General features: G+C 35.8%; 1 protein-coding gene across 2 annotated transcripts in view; it reads right to left on the bottom strand.

Moving 5' to 3' along the window:
- Window positions 1-23743, bottom strand: part of COL21A1 (collagen type XXI alpha 1 chain) — a gene marked incomplete at both ends in the record, with an annotated part of 73271 nt that overhangs the window by 25231 nt on the left and 24297 nt on the right. For both annotated transcript variants that reach the window (XM_080616285.1, XM_080616286.1), the window contains 7 exons: window positions 9552-9605; window positions 13634-13687; window positions 13763-13816; window positions 14975-15028; window positions 15829-15882; window positions 18320-18373; window positions 19786-19839. In XM_080616285.1, coding sequence (XP_080472411.1) covers window positions 9552-9605; window positions 13634-13687; window positions 13763-13816; window positions 14975-15028; window positions 15829-15882; window positions 18320-18373; window positions 19786-19839 — 378 coding nt within the window. The remainder of the gene's footprint in view (window positions 1-9551; window positions 9606-13633; window positions 13688-13762; window positions 13817-14974; window positions 15029-15828; window positions 15883-18319; window positions 18374-19785; window positions 19840-23743) is intronic.

Below are 23743 nucleotides of genomic sequence, written 5' to 3'. Positions count from 1 at the left end.
ATCAAAATCCTACACTTTATAGTGTATTAGGAAATGAAGATAAAAATATATTCAGGATGTATTAAAGGCATTCAGATGTCTCCTCTTTTTATTATTCTCTAGCATGAACACTAACAGAGACACAATTCATACCAAGAAGAGGGCACTTCCCCTAGGAACCTGAAACACCAAGTACCTGTGCTCTATGGAGCAACAATTAAATGCACCTAGGAATTTCGCTTGGAGCCGTACTACTAAGATACAAATCAAACACTTCATATTACTGTTATGTCAAAATGCAAAGATACAAATCCGTGACAATCAATAATGTGCGTGCCTAAACAGAAATCACACTGTGAAACATTAGCTCCCATAACATTGCCCACGACTACGTGCAATTATCAACGTATGGTTTAAAAAAGCTTAGTCTGAATTTTGCACTTGTACACCATAAATGAGGGGACAGAAACCCTACACACACTCTGCTTTTATTTAACACAAATGATAATTTTAGATCTGAAATTTTATTGCCTGACAAATATTTACAGATTGAAAACATTTCCATTTTGCAACATATGCTAAAACAACACCAAAATAATCTATCTTGATTTTCCATAGCTTGCTTCTGAGATGTGACAAAATGAAAGACCACAGTAACCACAGTGTTTAGGGACTTGCCCCTTAGGACAGGCACATATTAATTACATATTCATTTTTTTTTTTAGTCTAACACACTCTAACATAAATGACACTTTTTGTGTGATTGAACACAGCTGCTGAGCAATAATCTTGAACACAATTGCTGTGAATTACAGATGAAAGGAAAAAAAAAATTACATTCCTATAATCTCGTAAACTAAATTAATATATTCTATGCATTGTATTTTTGCATAAAAACTACTGTCTGGTTACTTATAAATAATAAAAATAATTTTAATTCTATCAGTAGAGATAGTAGAAACTATTTTATTTATATTTTATATATATTTTATATCCTACCTCTAATATGTGTGAAAGGAGATGCTAGCACAGACAAATACACAACTAATAAAGCTGGCATTGCTGAAAAAATATTTAAACACAAAGAAATAAAAATATCTTGCATATTACTTACTTGTAACTCCTCTGCTACAAGCCACAGATTTGAAGTTTACTCCAAGGGTTGTCAGATATTTTCTTTTTTAAAAAAGAACTTTCTTTCAATTTTTTGGTCTCTCTTCCCAATAGACTACAAAGATGTTACTCCAATGGTTTCAAATACTCTGTCATATCATACTTCAGTTAAAAAGTGATGCATATATGACTAAATCAGGCCAAATGATGATACCACCACCCAATAGTTGGCAGTACTATTGGGTGGGTACTTCGGCTTCCAGAAGTTAATTTAAATCCATAAGTATTTCACTATGCATAGTGATCCTATACATGATGTTTCTGTTGAGGAATATACAAAATCCATTTTATTAAATCTTATTTCCAATGTGTTATTTATATTACTGAAGGATTTGACAGTGTCTTGAAGTGTTCCTTGAAAACTGTGGGAGTTAAGAAGAAAACTGTAAGGCAAGAATAATGGAGAGATGTTGCTGTTTCAAGATTTATCAGCATATGTAAAACATAGTTTACTGAAAGTACGAACACCAACTTTCCTGGCAGCAAAAGGGCAGATATCAGCCCAACACAACATATATCAGTCAGAACATTCTCTTCAAGAATCTCCTACTTCAGAAAAGCCTTTTCTGGATGTATGAAATTAGCACATGAGTTCAGGAATGCCTTTAGGTATTATTACTGACATCAGGTGGATCCAAAAGAATGCAAATGAGTCCTTTTTTCAAACATCACATGTTAAAGGAAGTGAATGTGAATCACTTAAGGCATACCTACTTCATACCAGTTTTACTACATAACTTTCAAGATCAAGTGCCCTGGGAGTAAAGAAATTCCTGATAAAGAACACAGTTGTGCAGATTTGTCCATTCAACTCCTCAAAAATGTCCACCTCAGAAAGTCCAGTAATTTTTTAGAATATTTTTTTTCAGTCCAAGCAGTAGCATATTAGCTAATACACTTGAAACGTATCTGTACATCATTTGCTCAAAATAATACAAAACAACTCATCAGAAATGCATTTGGATGAAAATGAGTTATAGTAAACTGATTTTTTCCCACTTAAAAATAAATTAAAAATCAAATTGTGTAGCTATATTGTTAAAATACTAATAAAACATCTCTATAGAAAGGTCCATTGCCATATTAATTGTAAGAAAATCTCACGTTTTGCTAGAAAAAAGGTAGTGATATTTGTAAGCACATGCATATTGTGCTCTCTGCAACTGATGCGAAGGGCTCCAGTCTCCCAAATGCAACAGCATTGAAATGGGCAAACATTTTTTTGTATTTTTGTGTAACATTAGCACAAGAGGGGCTATTTCATGTGTACTGTACACATCCATACTGCCAACTTAATTCACTCAGTTTCATGCTGGTGGTGTAGGCTCCATCTTAGGCAAGCTGAGGACATGACAGCTGAAGGCTGAAGCTGAAGTTTGAAGTGAATATAATAATTTCCTCAGTGGGAAAAACCACAGGTGGAACAATGTGTGTTACTGCTCTTACTCTACAGACAGTATAAACTTATGCCAAAGCACTTATTCTGGGAATTAAAGCTCACTTTCTAGTACGTATACCTAGAGGTATAATATCAAGTTTAAAGTCTCTTCATTAAAATTTCCGATAAAAGTCCCAATTATTTGAATGCACAGAAGAAATTACACTCTTCAGAAGAGTTTGTGGTTTTGTGTAGAAACAGGACTAGTTCATTGGAATCACTAATGGAATCTGAATAAATAAGCACTGCCATTAATTTTGTGCTTAGTTACTGCACTCTTTTAACAAAGCTGCACCATCAAATGTTTGTGGCAGGAGAATTCTGTCAGAATGACACTGATTTAACGTATTTTTTAACTTATACAAGATTAAAAAACTATTGAGAGACATTTTAACAAACAACAAGCATCTGTTTATTGTAATACAGCTCAGGTAGTCAGCAGGGAGGTTTTAAGTTGCACAACATATTGGGCAGAGGTATTTCTATCACTATGTTTTCAAACAAGCTACAGTGGAGGAGGAATGCTGGTATGTAACTTTTATCAGCATATGAATTAGTAAGAGAACTGCCAGCATAGCCATATAAAAAGGTCACTACAGCATACAAGCATAAAAGAGACTGAGTACTGTTTATAACTATTTATAGCACATGCCATTCATTCATAATCGGCTTACAACTACAGCTCCTTTAGTTCTTCCTTACATTTTTTAAGAAATTGCCTCTGTTAACACTGTATCTATAAAATAGTCTTAAAGAAATGGCAGCAAGGTATGCCACCTTTTCTTCACTTGATTTTCCAAAGCTAACAGATTTGAATTACCACTAACTGAAAAAAATGCAAGCATAAGTTTCCTAAGTCTCTGTAGACAAAATAAAAAGGTACATAATTATAGACAGAAGATAAAGATACAAGATGCAAAGATACATAATTATAGAAAATTAATATAATTAATTTAATTGCATAGTGTGTGAAGACAGAAATTTAAAAATCAGAAATCATGAGGAACAGGCAGAAAATAAGAACTAGATGGGAGAGAACTGTTAGATTTACAACTTGGAAAAGCAATCATTATTTTCCAAGTTTCATTAGGTCAGTGGGTCCAAGTTTATTACAGCATTTATTGTGGCTCCAGTCCAGACTGAACTCTATGAGAATCTTTCCATTGACTTCAATACACTTTGGATCAACAACTATGCTGTCATGTCTTATATCATTTTTGTCAACTGGGAATAACCGAATAGTTCAGACTAGTCTGCCTGAAGTTTCAGAAGTTTTAATTACTTGGTTCTTTACAGCACCATTCTCATATTTTTCTTCTTAATAGCAATTAACTGACGATAATGTAGTATGGAATGAATTTAGCAAAAATAACTTGTCAGTCAGAACAAAGAAGATAATCTAGGTTGCAAGCAAAGTCTGTTAAAAATGCATATACCTAAAGTGGACCTAAAAGTTATAATTCACAGGAAAACCTAAATTCAGTCTAAAAAAAAATGTGGTTGAGCTTAAAGAAAGTACTGTGTAACAATTATTGAAAGCATTGTGCTGTCAAAACTGTCATCTCCCCCTTCCTCAAGTGGAAACAAGACTAATAACATCTGTTATAGTAGCTCTGGCGATTAGAAAGTCGTCAACAAGATTCTGCCCTGTCTATTCCAACAACTCAATAATTAGAATAAGAAATAGAGAAACAATCACTAAAAAACTAACTAAGCTAACCTATTTGCAAAGAAATAATGATGTATGGCATATGCCTATCAAAGTCTTACTGCATCGTGGTTTTAGGTAGGAAAAAACACCTCTTCCGAAAAACCATTTTACTTTATACATAAATGTATTTAAAGGTCAAAGTCTGACTTTTCAACAAAGAAATAAGGCATTCTTTTGAGATCCACAAGACATTACTTGCAAAGCAAATACTATTTCTTACTTCTCTTATGATTGTAACGCTGACACCTTTGAAAAGCAGGCCACCAGAGTTCACAGTTCAGCTGCTACTACTGAGGCATCTCAAGCTAGTGGAAAAGCATAAATTTTTTTAATGCCGAATAGCAGCTTTCCTCCTAAACAGGCTAGCATAGCTCTGACATTCCACTGTCTATTGCAAAGATTTTGACTGTGACCTTCCTTTCATAAACTGTTCAAAACAATTATGAAGTTTTCCGTTATTCACAGTCTCATCCTATTCCACAGGTAGCTGACTACTTTTCCTCTCATATGGCCTAATTAACTTAACCAAGTTAAATATACAGAAATTATGTTAAAATTACTTTCTCATTCTGCTGTAGACTCTAAGGGGTACTAGAACACCTTAAAATTTGCACATCTCACCTAACTGTATTAGATAATCTTATCAAAGATGTTACTCTTTCCACACCATTCATTCATTTCACATTTTTCACTCAAATATGGTGGTTGTGGGGTTATTTCTCTCCTCGGTGATTTTCATGAGACTATACACATCCCTAGAGGCATGAAAGGACATAACTACTGTGAAAGAAATGTTTTTGCAGCAGGTAAATAGAGGCAAAGTAGAATTTGTCAAAATTTCTTTCATTCTCAAAACATTTTCTCATTAACATTTCAGTTTATGAAATGACAATGATATGTGTAAAGCTGTAGTGAAGAAGAAGAAAGTTCATTAGAATTAGCTACACTTTCATTTTAACAATTATTTCCTATATTATTATTATGACTGGATGCCAGGCCTTTGTTCTGAGAACATCTCTAAGAAGCATTGTCATTATACAGATAACAGAGTTGCTAGTAGCACTGTGGTTTGTGCCTGTTTTTTTCATTGTCTGTCTATACGAAGAAAGACGAGAGAGGCAACAGTGAACTCCAGACTATTTAATAAGCCATCTTGCCTCAACATGTTGCACTCTAAGGGTTCCGCTAAAGCCAATTTTTTTCATAGAGAAGAGTTCTGGGAAACTGTATAATAATGGAGAGGGAGGAATATTACATGGCTCACAGGAAAAAAACAACAAACAAAAAAATTTTGTTCTGTATATTGCCATAGAACTAGGTCAAGAATTTTCTTTCCTTGGTTTCTGTTTCTATTAATCTCAGCATGGCCACAGACATGGTAGAATTACATTAGCTTTAGGTTTGCTTTCCAAACTTACAGGGTTCCTGGCTATACCAGATTTATGTTCCATTCTAAAGATTTCTGCTTTATGAAGAAAAATACAGCAACTTCTGCAGAGATTTCTATACCCTTAGCGTATCTTGAACACATTTCAAAAATAATTCTGCCATATTACCCTAGCATAAAACACACATATTTTACAGAATGCATTGATCTAGATCTGGCATTCCTGATGCAGTTATATAGTATCAACAGACAAACCATGAGTACAGGTATAACAAGTCAGGTCAGAAGCCAGAAGCCATGTTATGCTGCTATCACTGGCAGAAACAAGGCCACATGAGGTCTTGTGATGTGACCTAAATACTAAGGGCAAACTCTACCATGTAAAGTGTTTACAGCTGTGTTTCTGAAAAATACGATTCCTGGAGAGAGAACACGAGCAGTTGCAAATGTTCAGATATATTACTTGTGGCAAGACAGCATATGCTAGGCCTAGAAGAGTGCTATTAATGTCCTGCCAGCTTCACCCACAAGCACTGACTGCAGAGTTCCCGTCTGCATGATTGTAAACACAAGAAGTCAAACACAGCTTCCACTGAAACCAACCTCTGACAAAATTCTACCTACGTTAAAAAGGACAGCCAGTCTAAAATTAAGCTAAATAAATCTTGAGTAATTCTATCATTTAGATAGTTGGCCCCCCAAAAAAACTATTTATCAAAGCAGCCTGTCATCAGTAAGATAGATGACTAGTCATTAAACTACTCAAATAACAGCATGGCCTATTTTTGTCATCATTAAAATGATCTTGATTACTAGTTCTGCTAAATACTATCTAAATTATTGTGTCCATGCTGTCAAACATTATTCTTACACAGAGTGGGTAGGATTGGGATGATCTGGCTAACTTAAGTTCCAAATAGCACTATTGAGGGAAAATAACCACATCACTTGGAATTACTTACTTAAGCTTTACAGCCTACTTTTTCCTGTTCATAAATCTGGGGATTAATAAGAGTAATAATATACCAGCAAGTATGTTGTCCAGAAATACCTCTCAGAGGCTGAAGGCAATGGGAGTTCAGTTCAGCTGCGCTCTCTATCTTAGGCAGTTGCCTCTTAGATGTTGTCTCAAGATGCATTCATTTTGCAAGCACACTTTTTATTCGCTAAAGCAAGAGGGATCGTAAAATGGCTAGTTTTATAAAGGCCAAGTTAGACATCGTCTAATTCATTAACATAAATGTGGCTGAATGGAAGAAATAAAAACTGTTTGCATGTATGTTTGCATAGGTGGGGTATCCATGCAACCTGCTGAGCTGTCCTAGGCACAGCTGCATCTGGCTGGTTAACTATATGGAGTCATACAGTTCAAGGCCTTTCTTGGGTTTAGGCAACCTATTTGACTATCACAGGTAGGGCAGAGTTTAGCCCTTCTTTCCCAAATCAGTGCCCTAACTACTAGGGTATGGCATCAGAGAAAATCACACTGAACTGCACAGAAGAGGAACAGAGAGGACGCGCATATTCATTATACATCAAATACACATTGGAGGAACAACAGAAACAACAAAAGAAATAAACTGCACAAGAGATCCCTCAAAGACCCCACATCCAGCTCACTTTTCCATTGGATGAAAGTGAACTACCCTCTACTTGAACAGGGTACCCACGTATCCCATGGCTGAGGATAGCTTTGATTATACACAACCCAAGCACACACTTTAACACAACTGCTGCACAGAAATGCCCTTTGCTTCTCCTCCAGGCTCTAAATAGATGGGAGCACCATGTTTGCACATACAGTCTGGTGCTACACCAGCAATACAGGCAGATGAGCAGGTATAACTAGGTGTCTTACATTTCCTACTGGTTACCTTGAGGCAATTTCCTGATCAGCATGTGCAGACCTCCTCCTTTTCAAAAGAAATTCCACTGATTACAAATGAATCATATAGTGCAATGGCTTGCCATGTTAGGATTGTGTAAATCTTTTGTTGTTGCTTATATATTGGAAGTCTTCCTGTATATTATTTTATAGTTATTTTAAAAGACTTCTTAGTGATTTTTATGTCTTAAGTCTGCCACTTCATTTGTTTCTAAAGCAAAAGTATGGGACTTAAGTGATGAGTTTACATTGCTGTTAAAAATGTCATATTGTGAAGCATTTATATTAATTTTAAATAAAAATATATTTCTTTAGTAGTTATAGGTCAGACTTCACCAAAGCTTCTAGATCAGAAAGAGAGCTTTTAAAGTATCAAATACTTAGCATTCCCTAGGTCAGGAATTACTTCTTCCTGGTTTCTAGATTATAAAAAAATAAAATAAAAATCACAGTGACTAGATCACATTTTTTCAAAAAATGAAAACACACGAAACAAGGCTAGGGACAATAACAGAAGTCTTGTTATTATCTCAACACATTTCTTATGGTGTACTAATTATATACAAAATCCTATTGACTTGTATTTCACAGGGTTTAATGAAAATTCAGTTTCAGTTTTTCTTACATCTAAACATACCATAGACTATAAAAGGTTAATACATCTCTCAGTTACTTGTAGCAGCAAAAGAAGAAAAATTAAGCCAAGTGAGCAGTTATGTGTGTTCTTCACTTAAGCCAGACAAGTGGAAAGAAAGTCTCTTGGGAATGATTGCCCAGTGTTTTGCAGTCTACTCAGAGTGTTTTATGAGATTTTGGGGAATACACAAAAAAAATTAAAGAGCTTGGGAATTTTTCAGCTGGAAGTGTTATTTCCATCTCCAAGTTATCAAAACTCTCTACTGGATTCCAGTACCATATAACACATACTGCCTCTCTTTACATTCAATACCACAAAAAAATCTGAATGTATAAAGCTGTATCCCCTTATCTTCCAAATTAGAAAGTAATTCAGAAGATAATTCATCTGCAAGGCAGCTGAGCTTCATTTACTGCTCTTGGCCTAGAAGAATTACTAATGGTTTGAAGACAGCTGGCTCTCCCTCAACACTCAAATCTTTCAGCTATTTCTACAGACATCTTGGCTCTCCTGCTTCAAGCAAAGTCTGGTGGCCTTACAGAGCCAAACAAGGAAACAAGGAGGACAAAGTCTAGTTATCACATACAAAGAGGAGGAAAAATGAGCTGCCCTGAGGAGTTGCCCAAACACCAGTAGAGGAACAATGTCTTTGGAAACAAGCAAAACTAAAATGCATCAGCATGTTCCCCAGCTAATCAAGAACAGAGATACAGATAACACGAACAGTGTAACAAGATACCAGGAAGTAAAAGGCCAATAAAACTGGACAGTGGGGAGGGGAATGTAGACAGGGGAAAAAATAAACTTTAAAAGTGCAATTAACAATTATATGAAAGAACATATACAGTGTTGCAGAAATGAAAGTTGCAAACACCCAGAATCTTTCCTTGTGTAAGTAACTAACAATATCTAACCATACCATCCTGTCAATAGGAAAGAAGTCAATAATGAGACAATCTTATAACATACACACAAGTTCTTTTGATTCTCCTCCCCATCTCTCTGAGAGCAGGGGGGAAGAAGAGAGGGAGGGAGTGAGCGGCTGCATGGCTCTGAGTTACCAGCTGGGCTTAAACCACAAGAGGTACATAATAGCAATATAGTTAAGTATCTTTTCTTTTAAGGCATTTTTGACTTTAAAGCTTGTTTATTTCTTTTATTAAATCCAAATTTAAAGATTAGCTCCAGAACATAAAAAAGCACTTTTACAAAAATGGACATATCAAACAATTCAAATCAACATGGATGAAACATAAAGTATAACATCCATTAACTAAAAAAAAACCCAAACAAACCAAACCAATCAGTACATCAGGACATGACAGTAATTTAATCACTTACGGGCTCTCCCCGATGTCCTTCTAGGCCTGGAGATCCAGGCTGTCCAACTTCTCCCTTTGAAATAAAAGGGATTGTTAAATAAAATATTAAAAAAAACCCCACCCTTCATTTGCATAACAAAAGTAATTATTTAGGATAGCAAATTATTATTTTCAATATAAGTAAAATGCAAAAGCAGTACACATGATCAAGGCTTCATCAACAAACATCTCTTAAAAACAGTTTCAAACACAGTAAGAAGTGTTGTCAATCTCATATTCCCTCATGCTGTGTCCAGACAGCTCTCAAACAGTTTGCAAAAAGAAATGACAGACAATTAATTGTCTTTTGAACCAGAGCAGCAACTACTGGTTGTAGAAGCACATAAAATAGTAATAAATTGCTATTTCTGATTGCTAGTAGAACTAAGGGTCTGAAAATTATTTCAAAGCACTTCAGAATCCAGCAGTACCAGATATGATCAAATTTTTATGTCCTTACTCAAAATATGTATGATACAACAGATGTATGACATAAAAAATACCTTGAAAAATTGAAGAATAATTCCAGTAATAAAATAACATAAAACAAATGCAAATAAAATATAATCTGGTAATAATTAACATAAAATTACAAAAAACAGACTTGACGTAACAATGGGTAGCATCTGGGTTTCAAGCCATGCTTTTTTTCCACATTCTTTCCCAGAATGAATATTGTAAGAAAACAGGAAAGCTCCAGCAGAAATTTCCTTCAAAGAGAGCCTGTTTGTTACTGCTTTGAATTTGATTACAGATCCAGTATGAAGCAATGTTTTATAGAAAGCAGATGTTGAAGTCAAGTTGACAAAATGTTTGAATGAAGAATATTGCTTTTGTTAACCATTGTATTATAAAATGAATAAAAACTAATGAGTATGTCATATTTTTGTACTACAGTAATTAAGGGAATAGTCAAGAAAATAACTTTCCGTTTAAATGTACACAGGTTCATACAACTAATATACTGAATTATCTGTATATTCTTTACAAACATAAAAACCAAATCAAAATATTTTCTGAATTCATGCTTTGTCAATATAATACTTCACTCTAAAGGGCCATCAGTGACAGATAAAAATTTATGTTACACAACTGCAACTATTACCTATTCATGTTACCAAATACCAGAGAGGAAAAAAAAATAATGTGTAACTATTATTTTATGCTTTCTATAACACCAGAAAAGGAATTTCTCCATGAACTTCACAGAGATATCTGCGTGTATTTATATATATTTTTTGAAAATTAGGCCGGATTCATCTAAAATAAATTCAGATAGGTAACTAAGGTCATATCAGAGCCAAGTCTAGTTAAGACAACTGATGGAAGCTTGTTTCAGCTGACCAGGTGGCAGGAGCTCAGTTTCATTGCCTGGATATAGACATTTGATCACATTTGAGATACACAAAGGTGTCTTGTATGAGTGTGAGGCACTGGCCTTCCATAGGACTTACACTGCATTTGTCAGCACCTTTACAACGCTGTGGACACTAATGCATCTCAAATGCACTGAATGCTTTTCTGTAGGCAACTAAACTGGTACCTACAAGTCTGCCTTCTTTGAGCTGAATTGCTCTCCAGACTCCACTGGCGTTACTGGTTAGGCCACCATTGACTTTAGTGGCAACAGAAGTGGCTACTACAACCATAGACATAAACTTAGCTGAGTGTTTTAAGAATGTCTGTTAAATTGTCTTTGCCTGACATATTTGCAAGTATCAGAGATACATGCTTTTGCAGATATGTATTAATAATGACAAATTGTAGGCAAATTGTATTAATGGGATTTGAAGATAAAAATGAAATTAATGTAGAAGTACCTAAAACTAAACGGAGTAACAATAAAGAAAAAATCCTTGCGTGGCATAGAAATAATCTGCTCTTGATTGCCGATGTTAACCACAGAAATGAGCAATAAGAAAATATTTCTTTTCCATAATTAGTATTTACAACTTCTTTTACTAGTGTATTTTAAGGGTGTAAACTTCTGGCAAGTTGAAAGAAAAAACAAAAACAAACAACAAAAACCAGCCAAACAAAAAAACCAAAACAAACAAACAAAACGAACAACAACAACAACAAAAAACACAAAAAAACCCCAAAACCCCAAAACAAACAACCAAAAAAAAACCCAACCACAAAACAAAGAAACAAAACTACACCAATTTGTCCTAAAATAGATTTATTCTATTACCTATTATTGCAGTGTCATTAGGCCTTTCAAAGAGAACAAATAGGAAATCCTGAGTTTACCTACCATAAAAGTTGTTTCATATGCTCTTTTAAAAATCTATTATTTTAGATGTATTCTCCTAAATAATAAATTTTTGAACCGCAGGATTCTTAGTTATACATTGAAGTTGAGCAACTTTTAGGATAACAGTTCTGTGGCATTGTGTGTAAGTGATAACTCTCCTATTTAACTTCAAATTAAGATGACTACATGTACTTTTCTACCTGAAGTTGTCTACAGATACATTAGGGATCTAAGAACCTATTACAGTGAACAGGGGCTTGATCTAGTTACCTAATCACAAATACCTGGTCCTATGTAAGGTGCTCTAAGGTAGCCAAGGCTTCTACATCTGGTCTGTAGGTGCCACCTACAGGAGACCTGTGTCTTCCTGAAATAAAACTTACAGGTCACCTGGGGTACCCAAAACCAGCAAATAGGACTGCAAACTTAGTAGTTGATCTCATAAAAGTTATAACAGGTAACAGTCAGCAGCTGAATTACTTTTACTAATGATTTTACTAATTCTATAATTTACTTCAGAGGCTCTATTTATTGTACTTCTAAGAGCTTGATTCAGTTGTCAACACAGACATGTACATCCATTTCCTGCTGCAAATAAGGATGAAATATTTTTCACCATGAAGACAGTCAAGGATGGAACAAACTGCCCAGCTGTTTAGTCTTCATCCTTGGATGTTATCCAGAAACAGCTGAGCAACCTCGTATGGATTCAGCACTGTCCCGTTTGTGAGCAGGAGGCTGGTCCAGGAGATGTCCCAAACAAGGTCCCCTCCAGCCTGAGCAAGCCTGGGATCCTGCTGGACCCACCTTGTTGGCAGCTGCTGCCTGGAAGGATTTAGGTCTCTCACAGGTGTTGTGTCATATCTCCCTGCTGCAGCAGGTGTCACAGATACCCCATTGTATTCCCAACTGCTCTAGACAAGCATGGTCACAAAATGGAAGACACAGATCTCCAACTACAGTAAATAGGAATTTAGACAAACGCACTTAGAAGTACACTTACATTTTTAGACATCAAAGGAACATTATTCTTGAGCAGCCCTAGATCACTACATTTTTATTATTAAAAAAAATATTATAGGAACAAAGCAGTTGTTAAAAAGCTTCTTAGATCAATTCAACCTAACATTTGCATCACATATTAATAATCTTTTTCCTGTGAACTTAAACTGGTACTGCTAAAATCCATCCTTTCACCAATTAGAACAGTGCACACAACAACTGGGTAAACAAAACATCCAGTGAGTTCACAGACTGCAATACATCATGGAAATAATAGATACTGTAGTCTTTTTTGCAGTAGACATATACTTAGTCTGCTTGCAAAACAGTTCTAAATTAAATGCAAAAGGCACTGCACTCTGAAGAGAATACAAACATAAACATGAATCCAATCCTGAAGGTGTGTTCTCCTAACTTTCATCCAGCTCCCTTTAAAAGTAATAATAATATTTTGATTACTTTCTTCTTGACTGTACACAACAGCTATGTTCTGAAGGGAATGCTTATATATAAATCTCATGAACAGATTCACAGAGCTAGAGAAACACAAACAGGGTAAGGGAGACAAAGTATAAACGATCTCTGATGATCATTAATACACTCAATAAAAGCTTTGCCTCTGCTCACAAGCCAACTGTAATCAATGAAGTCTGCCCACTGACCGCAGTAAATTTTGACATTTCCCAGTAACTCACATTATTTTAATTTCCAGTAATTCTCCACAGAATAACCTGGGTATATTTAGACCAACAGCAAAGCAACTGAAGCCTTTGGCAAGATAACAAATATACATTTGTACATACCTTGAAACCAGGACTTCCTGGTAATCCATCTTTCCCACTTCTGCCAGGATCTCCCTGTGGAAATGGTTAAGTCATCAGGGGGCGAATTAACAAGCAAAAGTAAAGGCAAATCGTCTTCACAAAACTTACAGATCGCCCAGGCATTCCTGGAAACCCCATATCACCTTTCTCGCCTTTTGAACCCTGAGGAAGAAAAAAAAAAAAGAAAGAAAAAAAAAAAAGTAACTAGTGCGCAACATTTATGCTGTAAATTCAGTACATTTAACTTACCATTCATGTATGTTATCTGTAATTTTGAAAAATGGAAGATCCGTTTCTTTCTTAACACAGCCAGTGGTCAATTAATAACTAACCTCCATTACAGAAACATACATATGATCTAAAATACAGAAATGTGAACAAGAAGCCTCTTTCAAATTGTTTAAAATTCTAAACTAATACATGAAGAAAATATAGGGACAGGTGAAAATGTAACTGTTAACACTGGATGACAAAAATATGCTCTCTGAAATATAAATATTTACATACAAGCACACCCTGTTCTATATGAATTATGGATTAAAACAACATCTCTCTTCCAGGCCACTATCATCCTCACTCCATTCATGTGTTCCTCTCCCCTCTCTCCTTAATACTCTCCCTCTCCCCTGCTTGGTTGTATTGTTCATGTTCATTTCTGTGTATTAAAAAGCACAGACTTCTTTGTGACATAATTATTACTTATACCCCATATTAAAGACATAGATATATTTTAAAAACATATTTATAAGCTTTTCATCATAAAATCACAGAATCACAGAATGGTTTGGGTTGGAAGGGACCTTAAAGATAATCTAGTTCCAACCCCCCTGCCATGGGCAGGGACACCTCCCATTAGACAAAGTTGATCAAAGCCCCATCCAACCTGGCTTTGAACACTGCTAGGGATGGTGCAGCCACAGCTTCTCTGGGCAACCTGTTCCATTTTGAGTTATGTTAAAATAAATTATATCAATCCACTAACAGAAGGATAAAGAGAGATCTCAAAATACTCAAATAAGCAGAGCATGAGTTTAATATTACTAGACATAAGTAAGGTGTTTTAATTTTTGTCTTTGTTTCTCACTATCCAAACCTATCTTGTCAATAAATTAAATTAAGTTTCCCTAAGACAAGTCTGTTTCACCCATGACAGTAATTGGTAAGCGATTTCCCTGTCCTTATCTGAGCCCACAAGCTCTTACATCTTATTTTCTCCAGCTATACTGTTGAGGAGGGAGAATGAGAGAGTGGCTAGGGGAGCATTTGGCAGCCAGCCAAGGTCACTCCACCATAGATACCAATACCATTTTGCTTACTTGCCTTTTTTCCATATACTCCTGGCACTCCTTGATCTCCTTTAGGACCCCTTTCTCCCTAGACAAAATGTGTGTAAGTTAATTTTTAAAAGAGAAGTAGTTATATACAGATACGTATATACACAAAGTATGCATATATGTAAAATGAAGCAGGCAAAGAGCTCCATCTGATATAAAAAAATGTGCTCAAGACAATAAATGCAAATTTTGAATTTTCCAAGCTCTCCTAATGGAGAAGCCCAGAATGTCCAGTGCTGCTGGTGAGACTATTGACAGCTTCCAGGCTTTATGCTTCCATTTTCAATGGAAGGCACTTTTTGTTTCTGGAGCTTCAATATAGGTAAACACCTAAGTGAAAATTCAGGTTTTTAAAAGTGCTGCAATCTTCTGAAAACCTTATATGAAATGTTTAAACCACAAATTTGGAAAAACTAGCAAATTCAGTTGAGTACCAACACAGAAGAGCAAAAGACATGGTTGATGATGGGAACATAACACACAAATTCACTGTGTTAGACCAGAACTATCCTACAAAATGCTATCACTCGAATTACTTCAAGGCTTTCATTTGTCATGAAGATGATTCTAAGTAGTACCAAATCAAACTCTAAAATGATTACTAAAGAATCCCATGGAACAGAACAGAAATTAAAAAAAACACGCAATTTCTATTGCTTGATATGTACATAATGAAGCCTTATGGCATGTATCTTCCTTCAGTTTCAGCATCACATCATTTTATGTAGGTCATCAAATGCACTGCCTTAATATCCTATATAAACTTATTTTTTCTTTATGTTAAACTATAAAGTAAGCTAAAATACATGAATATTGTAACAAGAAATATTTAATTTCAACCTTTGGTGCTGGCATCCCATGTAATCCAGGAAAACCAGGTAGTCCATGGTCACCCTAAAAGAGTAAACACACTTTAAATCCTTTTATCTAAAACAGTAGTATTATACTACAATAACACTCATATTCTCAATGATCAACAAATTGAAGAAAGATGTTATATTTCACCATATCAACCACATAACACTGGTAAGCTCACCGATGACAGTTTGTTGATCTTTAAACAAGATTCAATACATATAAGAAAAAAAAAATCACTGAATTTATTAGAATAAATTTTACTGTAATCTTTCAATGAGGTTTATGGAGGTTCAAAAGTAGCAATTTAACTTTGACAAAAGGAAAAAAAGCTTGAAAAAAGCTTTGAAAAATCTCTGTAGAGATTTTTTTGTAGAGATAATTGTACCATCCAATCCTAATTCCCAAATAATACGGAAATTCCCTAAATCTGAGGTGGTTTTTCTCCTACCTCTTACTGAAAATATTAAAGTCCTACTGACCTTATCAAATTTCTCAGCACTTACTCGAGACGAGTGAGTATTAAAAAATAAGGTATTAAATACTTTCTAAAAAATAAACAACATTAAAACAAAATACACTGAGAAAGCAACTGTGGCACTTTGACAAATGAGTTCTCATTTCAGTGGAAGAAAGAATCCACTTTGGTAAAAGCAGTTGGTAATTGAAAATACAAGCCAAAACATCAGTTCTTCTTATTGTCCTCACAGGTTTTATAATAATCGATAATAATTTGGCACTACCTGACTCGAAATAATAAAAACAGTAGACAGGGTTTACTTCACTCATAACAAAGACCCAATCACCAAATCATTTTTGGATAATCATAATGTTTTCTCTCTGTTAATACCTAACTTTATATGGAGTAACAGATTTAAATTTGTTTGATATATTTCAATCATAAAGGATTAATAGTAAATTATGCTCAGAAAGTTACACTGTATAGTATTTCAACTTCTAATACAAAGGATAAGAGAAAACATGTCTCTGTTTTATCAAAACCATTCATGTATAAGACACATATTCACAGAAGACAGGAGCATGACCACAGGAATGATAGCTTGTGGGTTAGTATCAAAATATCGCTCAATAAAAAAGTACTGAAAACAGGCAATGGAATTGAGTTCAAAAAAATCGGCAAAGCTTATAAAATAAACACTTCATGCATCCATTGCTTCTTAATGAAGAAGAATGGAGCCTCAATTTCTGCTCAGAAGTAGTGATTCAATTACTGGATAAACCAAAACTGGAAACAGTTTTAAATCAGTTGCTACAGAAACTTTACAAGTAATGGGATGAAATTAAAAGATGAAAATTTGGGATGAATCATCAGGAAAAAAATACTAATGGCAAGTATTTTACAGTGGAAGAAGCTTCCTAAAACAGTGGTGGAAGCCCTATTTCTTGGCACATTTTAAACAAGGCTGGACTCAATATTAGGAAATATTCTATCTGTCACAGCCCTGCACTGCCAGGAGAATAGAGTTTTTCATCATCAGTATCTTACTTTCTGCGTATGGCCCAATGCTGAATTATTAATTAGATTAACATCTAAGATCAATTAGATTAAGATGCCTAAATCAAAGATCACATAAGCACATTTTTCAGCTCTAATTATGCATTTGAGAACTCTGCTGCACAGTGAAGAATTTAAGGATATGCTTTTAATATTAGGAACTCTAGAAGAAGAAAATTTTAGAGCAAAATCTGTTTGGAAAAAGTGTTTATTTTACAAAAAAGCACTTCTTTTTTTTTAATAAACCAAAACCAAAATATGTTTTTATCATAGTGAAATTAGAACATTTCTAAACATAGGACAAAAGTGTGAGAGAAGGGTGGACACAACTATTTACATAGCAATGAGACTAGCCTATAGCCAATGGCTAGTTTATTCACTGTGTATACAGGAGGTCCAGATTCAACTTCATTGTGATTACCAGAAGAGAGTTTTATATATAAGCTTCCACATGTGTCTGCAGCCACAAGCTACTGGAGACACCTCAACTACAATTTTCCATAAACAACTTTGGTTTCAATTAGTCTGTGTTTTCTGATAAAAAGTGCAATCCAAAAATTCCTACCCAGATCATCTGGATGCTCACTTAAAGAGAAAAATGGTGCAAAGAGATAGAAAGAAACTGTTCTGACAGATGTCTGTATCATGCTTACAGGTATCCACATTTAGATACGCTTTTTAAATATAAATTATTCAGTAGAATGAAGATGTTACTGGCAGTGCTAAAGCCTGTATAAACTCTAATAAATAAAGCAGACCAGGTTCAGAACTGAAGACACATTCTAAATTTAGAATTCTTACACCTTCTTTATTGCTTTTTTTAATAAACAATTCCCACAGAAGCCTCATGTGAAAATATTGATACTGTTCAGCCAACAATATTCAGCAGTATAACCAAAAATGATAAATGGTAAGAGTAAAATTTAATTCTTTATTATTTTTCTTTTTTTTTTTTTTTACCTTAGCCCCATCTTTCCCTGGCTCTCCCTTGATACCTGGTAAGCCACGTGGTCCCTAAGAGAGAAAAAATTAGAACCAGCTCAAATACTAACTCAGATAGAGAATGAGACACAGAAATGTAATACAACATGACCTGCAGAATGATGTGTCAACAGGTTGATCACATCATTTCAGTAACCAGATATGAAAGCAGAACCAAGCACCAAATATATCCAGCACACTATCATAATCCATTACTGGGAAACACAGTTCAGAGATGTCATAGAATCATAGAATGGTTTGGGTTGGAAGGGACTGTACAGCTCACCTAGTTCCATCCACCTGCCATTGGCAAAGACACATTCCACTAGATCAGGTTTCTGATCTATGTTTCCCATCCAACCTGGCCTTGAACACTGCCTGGGATGGAACACATACAACTTTTTTGTGGCAATCTGTTCCAGTGTCTCACCAATCTGCTAGTAAAGAATTTCTTCCAAATCTACCCTCTTTTAGTTTAAATCCATTTCCCTTTGTCCTGTCACACAATACACTTGTAAAAAGTCCCTCTCCAGCTTTCTTGCAGGGCCTGTTTAGGTACTGGAATGCTGCTCTAAGCTCTTCCCTGAGCCTTCTCTTCTCCAGGCTAAACATTCTAACTCTCTCAGCCTTTCTTCACAGGACAGGTGTTCCAGCCCTCTGATCTTCTTCATGACCCTCCTCTGGACTCACTCCAACAGGTCCATGTCCTTCTTTATTTTGGCGGCCCCAGAGCTGGATGCGGTACTCCAGTTGGGGTCTCATGAGAGCAGCATATAGGTGAAGAATCACCTCCTTCAACCTGCTGGTCACACTTTTTTTAATGCATGTCCCCTTCCTTTGAAATGCCCATCAGACAGCTTTCACATATGTGATGTTGCAGGCTTGTTCTTGGCCCCAGCATGTTCTCAGATGCTTAATTCAACAAAGTAATACATTCTAGACTACACAGCCAGACTGGATCATGCCACAACTAAAATACAGCACAGGTTTCCAATAACTGTCTCAGTAAGCACTACTAGATTAATACATTGAAGAATGAAAAAGAATTCTCTTCCATCAGTCTGGGCATTATCTGAAACCTTCTTTTGAACTGTGGGTAATCAATTGCACTGAGAAGGCTTCAGATTACTGTTACTGATTCTCAGAAAAATTGAAGGAACTACTATTTGGCTTCGGGATTGTCTAAGCTCCAGCTGAACCCTGCTCCTACAAGCCTTACCTAGCACTGATTAGATCTACAGTCTAACTGTCATTCTACCTACAAATCCCAAAGACATGCAAATTCCAAAGCAATTCCCCCAAGGATGGCCCCTGACTTCAGGTCATCGCTTGAGCCCTTTTCATTCCCCACACCTCAACTCTCAATGACAAGCAATGGATTCTGGGAAAGAGCTGGTGGGATTTGTCTCAGATTTCCAAATTCACAGCATGAAACTAAAACTTACTTGAACCCCTGGAGTCCCTGGGATACCTGGAGTTCCTGCTGATCCCTGATATCCCTAAGGAAAAGAAACCAAGACTTGTAACTTTTTGTAAGTTATATGTACAAATTTCCAAACATCTATTTAAGGAAAAAAATCTTCCTGGTTACTAGAGAACTGTTGGCACAACCCTGTCATTTTGGGTCACGAATTTAGTAAATGCTATCCTAATTATAAATTTGAGATTCAGATTTCAGCTTTTATCTCTTCATCTGAAGTCTGCAGACTCCAAACTTTATGCTAAAATCTGTTATTTTAGAACTGCTACATGAGAATGTGACAAACACACTGGTTTATGTCCAATAGGGGGAGAAAAAAGATGAATCACAGACGTAGACACCTTTTTTCTTTCTCTCTCTCAAGAAACATGGCTGAAAAATGACAGAACTTTTAAAGGCTTATTTCCAGTTACAGGCATAAGCGTTTACAAATAATGCAGGTTCTAATACATTATGCAGATAGTTTTATAATACCTCTAAATAAAAAAAGAATAGTCCATTCTCAGTACTAAGCACTTAGCTATGAACTTCAAGATATACAACAGGCTATGCAAGTTAAAATAAATAATGTGATGACTGGGACTACAGAAAGAAATACTAAACAATTTGTGACTTGAAAAGAGAATTTCAGGAATGCTTTACTAGAAACCAACATTGTCACAACAAGGGAACTTTTACAGAACCCAAAATATACGCCTAAGCTGTTTTGGTAGACTGAATTCAATGAGCACAGCTAAGATAGCCAGTTTTTATGCAAAATTAACAAGTGCTTTAGAAGAATCTTTTAACAGAGGCAAGTAACTGAAGAATAGGAGTTTTACCAAGGTCTATGAAAAACATGTCATTCCAATGGACAAAATGAGCCACAAAGAGAGATTTTTTTGAGAACAAGAGGAGAACTTGTCCTATAAATCCCTGAGACAATTTGGCTCAGACCTTTCAACAGAGAATCATAGAATCATAGAATAGTTAGGGTTGGAAAGGACCTTAAGATCATCTAGTTCCAACCCCCCTGCCATGGGCAGGGACACCTCACACTAAACCATGCCACCCAAGGCCTCATCCAACCTGGACTTGAACACTGCCAGGGATGGAGCATTCACAACCTCCCTGGGCAACCCATTCCAGTGCCTCACCACCCTCTCAGTAAAGAACTTCTTCCTTAGATCCAATCTAAACTTCCCCTGTTTAAGTTTGAACCCATTACCCCTTGTCCTGTCACTACAGTCCCTAGTGAAGAGTCCCTCCCCAGCATCCTTATAGCCCCCCTTCAGATACTGGAAGGCTGCTATGAGGTCTCCACGCAGCCTTCTCTTCTCCAGGCTGAACAGCCCCAACTTTCTCAGCCTGTCTTCATACGGGAGGTGCTCCAGTCCCCGATCATCCTCGTGGCCCTCCTCTGGACTTGTTCCAACAGTTCCATGTCCTTTTTATATTGAGGACACCAGAACTGCACACAATACTCCAAGGGAGGTCTCACGAGAGCAGAGTAGAGGGGCAGGATCACCTCCTTCGACCTGCTGGTCACGCTCCTTTTGATGCAGCCCAGGATACGGTTGGCTTTCTGGGCTGCGAGCGCACACTGCTGGCTCATATTCATTTTCTCATCGACCAACACCCCCAAGTCCTTCTCTGCTCTGAATCTCTTCTCTGCCCAACCCAAACTGAATTTGATAAATCCCATAAAATGGACTATGCAATTTCAAATACTCTGAATTTGATCTTGATTTGAACTGGAAAAATTAGTAACCCTATTTCTAAATGAGTTTCAGTCTTCAAATGTAGCACAAAGTTTAATGGGGAGATTTCCAAACTGGTAAAAATGAGCTAATAAAACCTTTTTAGTACAAAGAAGGCAATGTGTATGTCTCATTTCTTCTTTAAATCAGTCAAAGCTTCCTGATATAATAAACAGAGCTAAAATTATTTGCTTGGTTAGATACAAGAGGGTACTTGCTGTGCCCTCTTCCCAAAACACATTTGAGCAGATGCCCGATGAGCCAGCTGGTAATGGTTAGTATAGAAGTAAACAGAATTCTAGGTCTCTGTCATACATAGATATTTTATCAAGCATTTCATTTTTAGCGCTCAAGGCAGTTCTAGCAAAATCAGCTTTAACTGTAAATGGTGTAGCATTCCCAGGTTGATTACAGGCTTCCACAGTAGCTGAAACAATTCACCAAGCCAAAAAAATACTTTTAAAAGTTCATCCTTTTATTTATTAAAAGTAAAAAAGTTTGTATGACTTCCTGTAGGATGTAATTCTACATAAATAAAACTTTATTTCACATTCTAGATTTCTGAAATGCAATTTCCCTTTCTTTTACCTGAGTAAGGGAAGAAGTAGAGAAGGACAATTTCCTGGCTGAACTGAATTTCTAAATGCACAAGATGAATGGAGGATGGAAGAACTTTCGGCTTACAAAACTGCATATTTAGCTCAGAGCTAGATCTTGTAATGCAATTTTAAAGCAAATCAAGCTCATTGTCAGTCTGTTTGTTTATTGGAAAGCTGGAACAGCCAACATTCAAAAGGAAATCCACAGAAAGTCACAAAAACAAGAAATCACCGTCCAGTACAAATAACACAGCAGTTGTGTGGAGAAGTTAAAAAAACCTTCTATAAACTATGAAAATCAGCTTTCATAAAAACTGAGCCTGCTTTTTTTCATTACTCCTGCAGTAGGAATCATCAGTATACATACTAGCGCCTACAAATTTTTTTCAGTTCAGTCAGCTCAAGTCCTCTTCCCTTAACCTCAAAGCTCTCAATAGCAGTATGTATGTGACGTACATACATATGCTTTGGGAACAGTTGTGCCATAGCTAACATTTTACATAAAAGGGACATAAGTGAAAATTGACTTTTCAGTTCTCACAAAATGAGTTCAGGACTGAAGGTAAACTTTCAAATAAGGCGAAAGTACCAAATTTGCCACCAAAAAGAAAGAATTCTTTTTATTGGGACTTTGTCTTCTCTCATGAACTTTTCAGAAGACACACAAATGGTGTGAAAAGTATTCTAGCTAACCCTGAATTTGATTTTCAGTTTTGAATCTAGCTGCCTAAACACAGACAGCTCCTGCCTTTTGAGGTTCCTTAGACACCCATGCAGTGTTAGAAGATAGTGGAACAAAATATTTGGGAGGCATTCATCTTTTTGAAGCAGCAGTGTGGGAAAACAAAATACTTTACAGCACTAGAATTCCACACCTCCTGGGGTATATTAGTTAAATATCCATTAACTAATACAGGAATTTAGACACCCAGTAACTCTGCATACTCGTAAACACTAAATGTAGTTGTCAAACTCAACCTCAGCTACAATGTTTCATCAGTGTTGTCAATCAGCATTATTCTACAGCGCTTTCTTTACATTTTTATTCATTATTTCACATCAATGCAACTGAAATCAGGATTATACAAAATCTCCCTCTCAGTTTGTTGGGTGGAACAATACTGATAAATTTCTAGTGCCTGAAAAATCTGTGAAGGTGAAGTGATAAACAGCAAGATACTGAGACACTTTAGTTTTGTACCAAATGGCTGGATATTTAAAAAAAGAAAAAACAAAAACAAACCACACAGATAAAATGTAACTTTGGAATGTTAAAGAAAATGGAAATAATTTACAAATAATTATAAGGTAAAAAGTTGAACAGACTTCTTAGGCCGAAGAACTTACATAAAGGACATAGTCAAATTAGCAATACTGTTATCATCAGTGAATAAGAGCCTTGCTGGAAAACAAAAGTTTGTTTAGCTGTAAAGGAAAGAGCTGAGCAAGAAGGACATATGACAATTATTAATTCCAAAGAACTGTTAGGTGCAATAGCGGAGTAAATCTTACAGGTATATCTTCAATGCACTCACCTAAAGAAAAAAGTCCAGGCAGCATTCACAGGTGAAGCATATCAGAAAAA

Source organism: Psittacula echo, assembly GCF_963264785.1.
Source record: "Psittacula echo genome assembly, chromosome: 4".
NCBI classification, from domain to species: Eukaryota; Metazoa; Chordata; class Aves; order Psittaciformes; family Psittacidae; genus Psittacula; species Psittacula echo.
The sequence above is the reverse complement of the archived record's forward strand: the minus strand, read 5'-3'. Positions and strand labels throughout refer to the sequence as shown.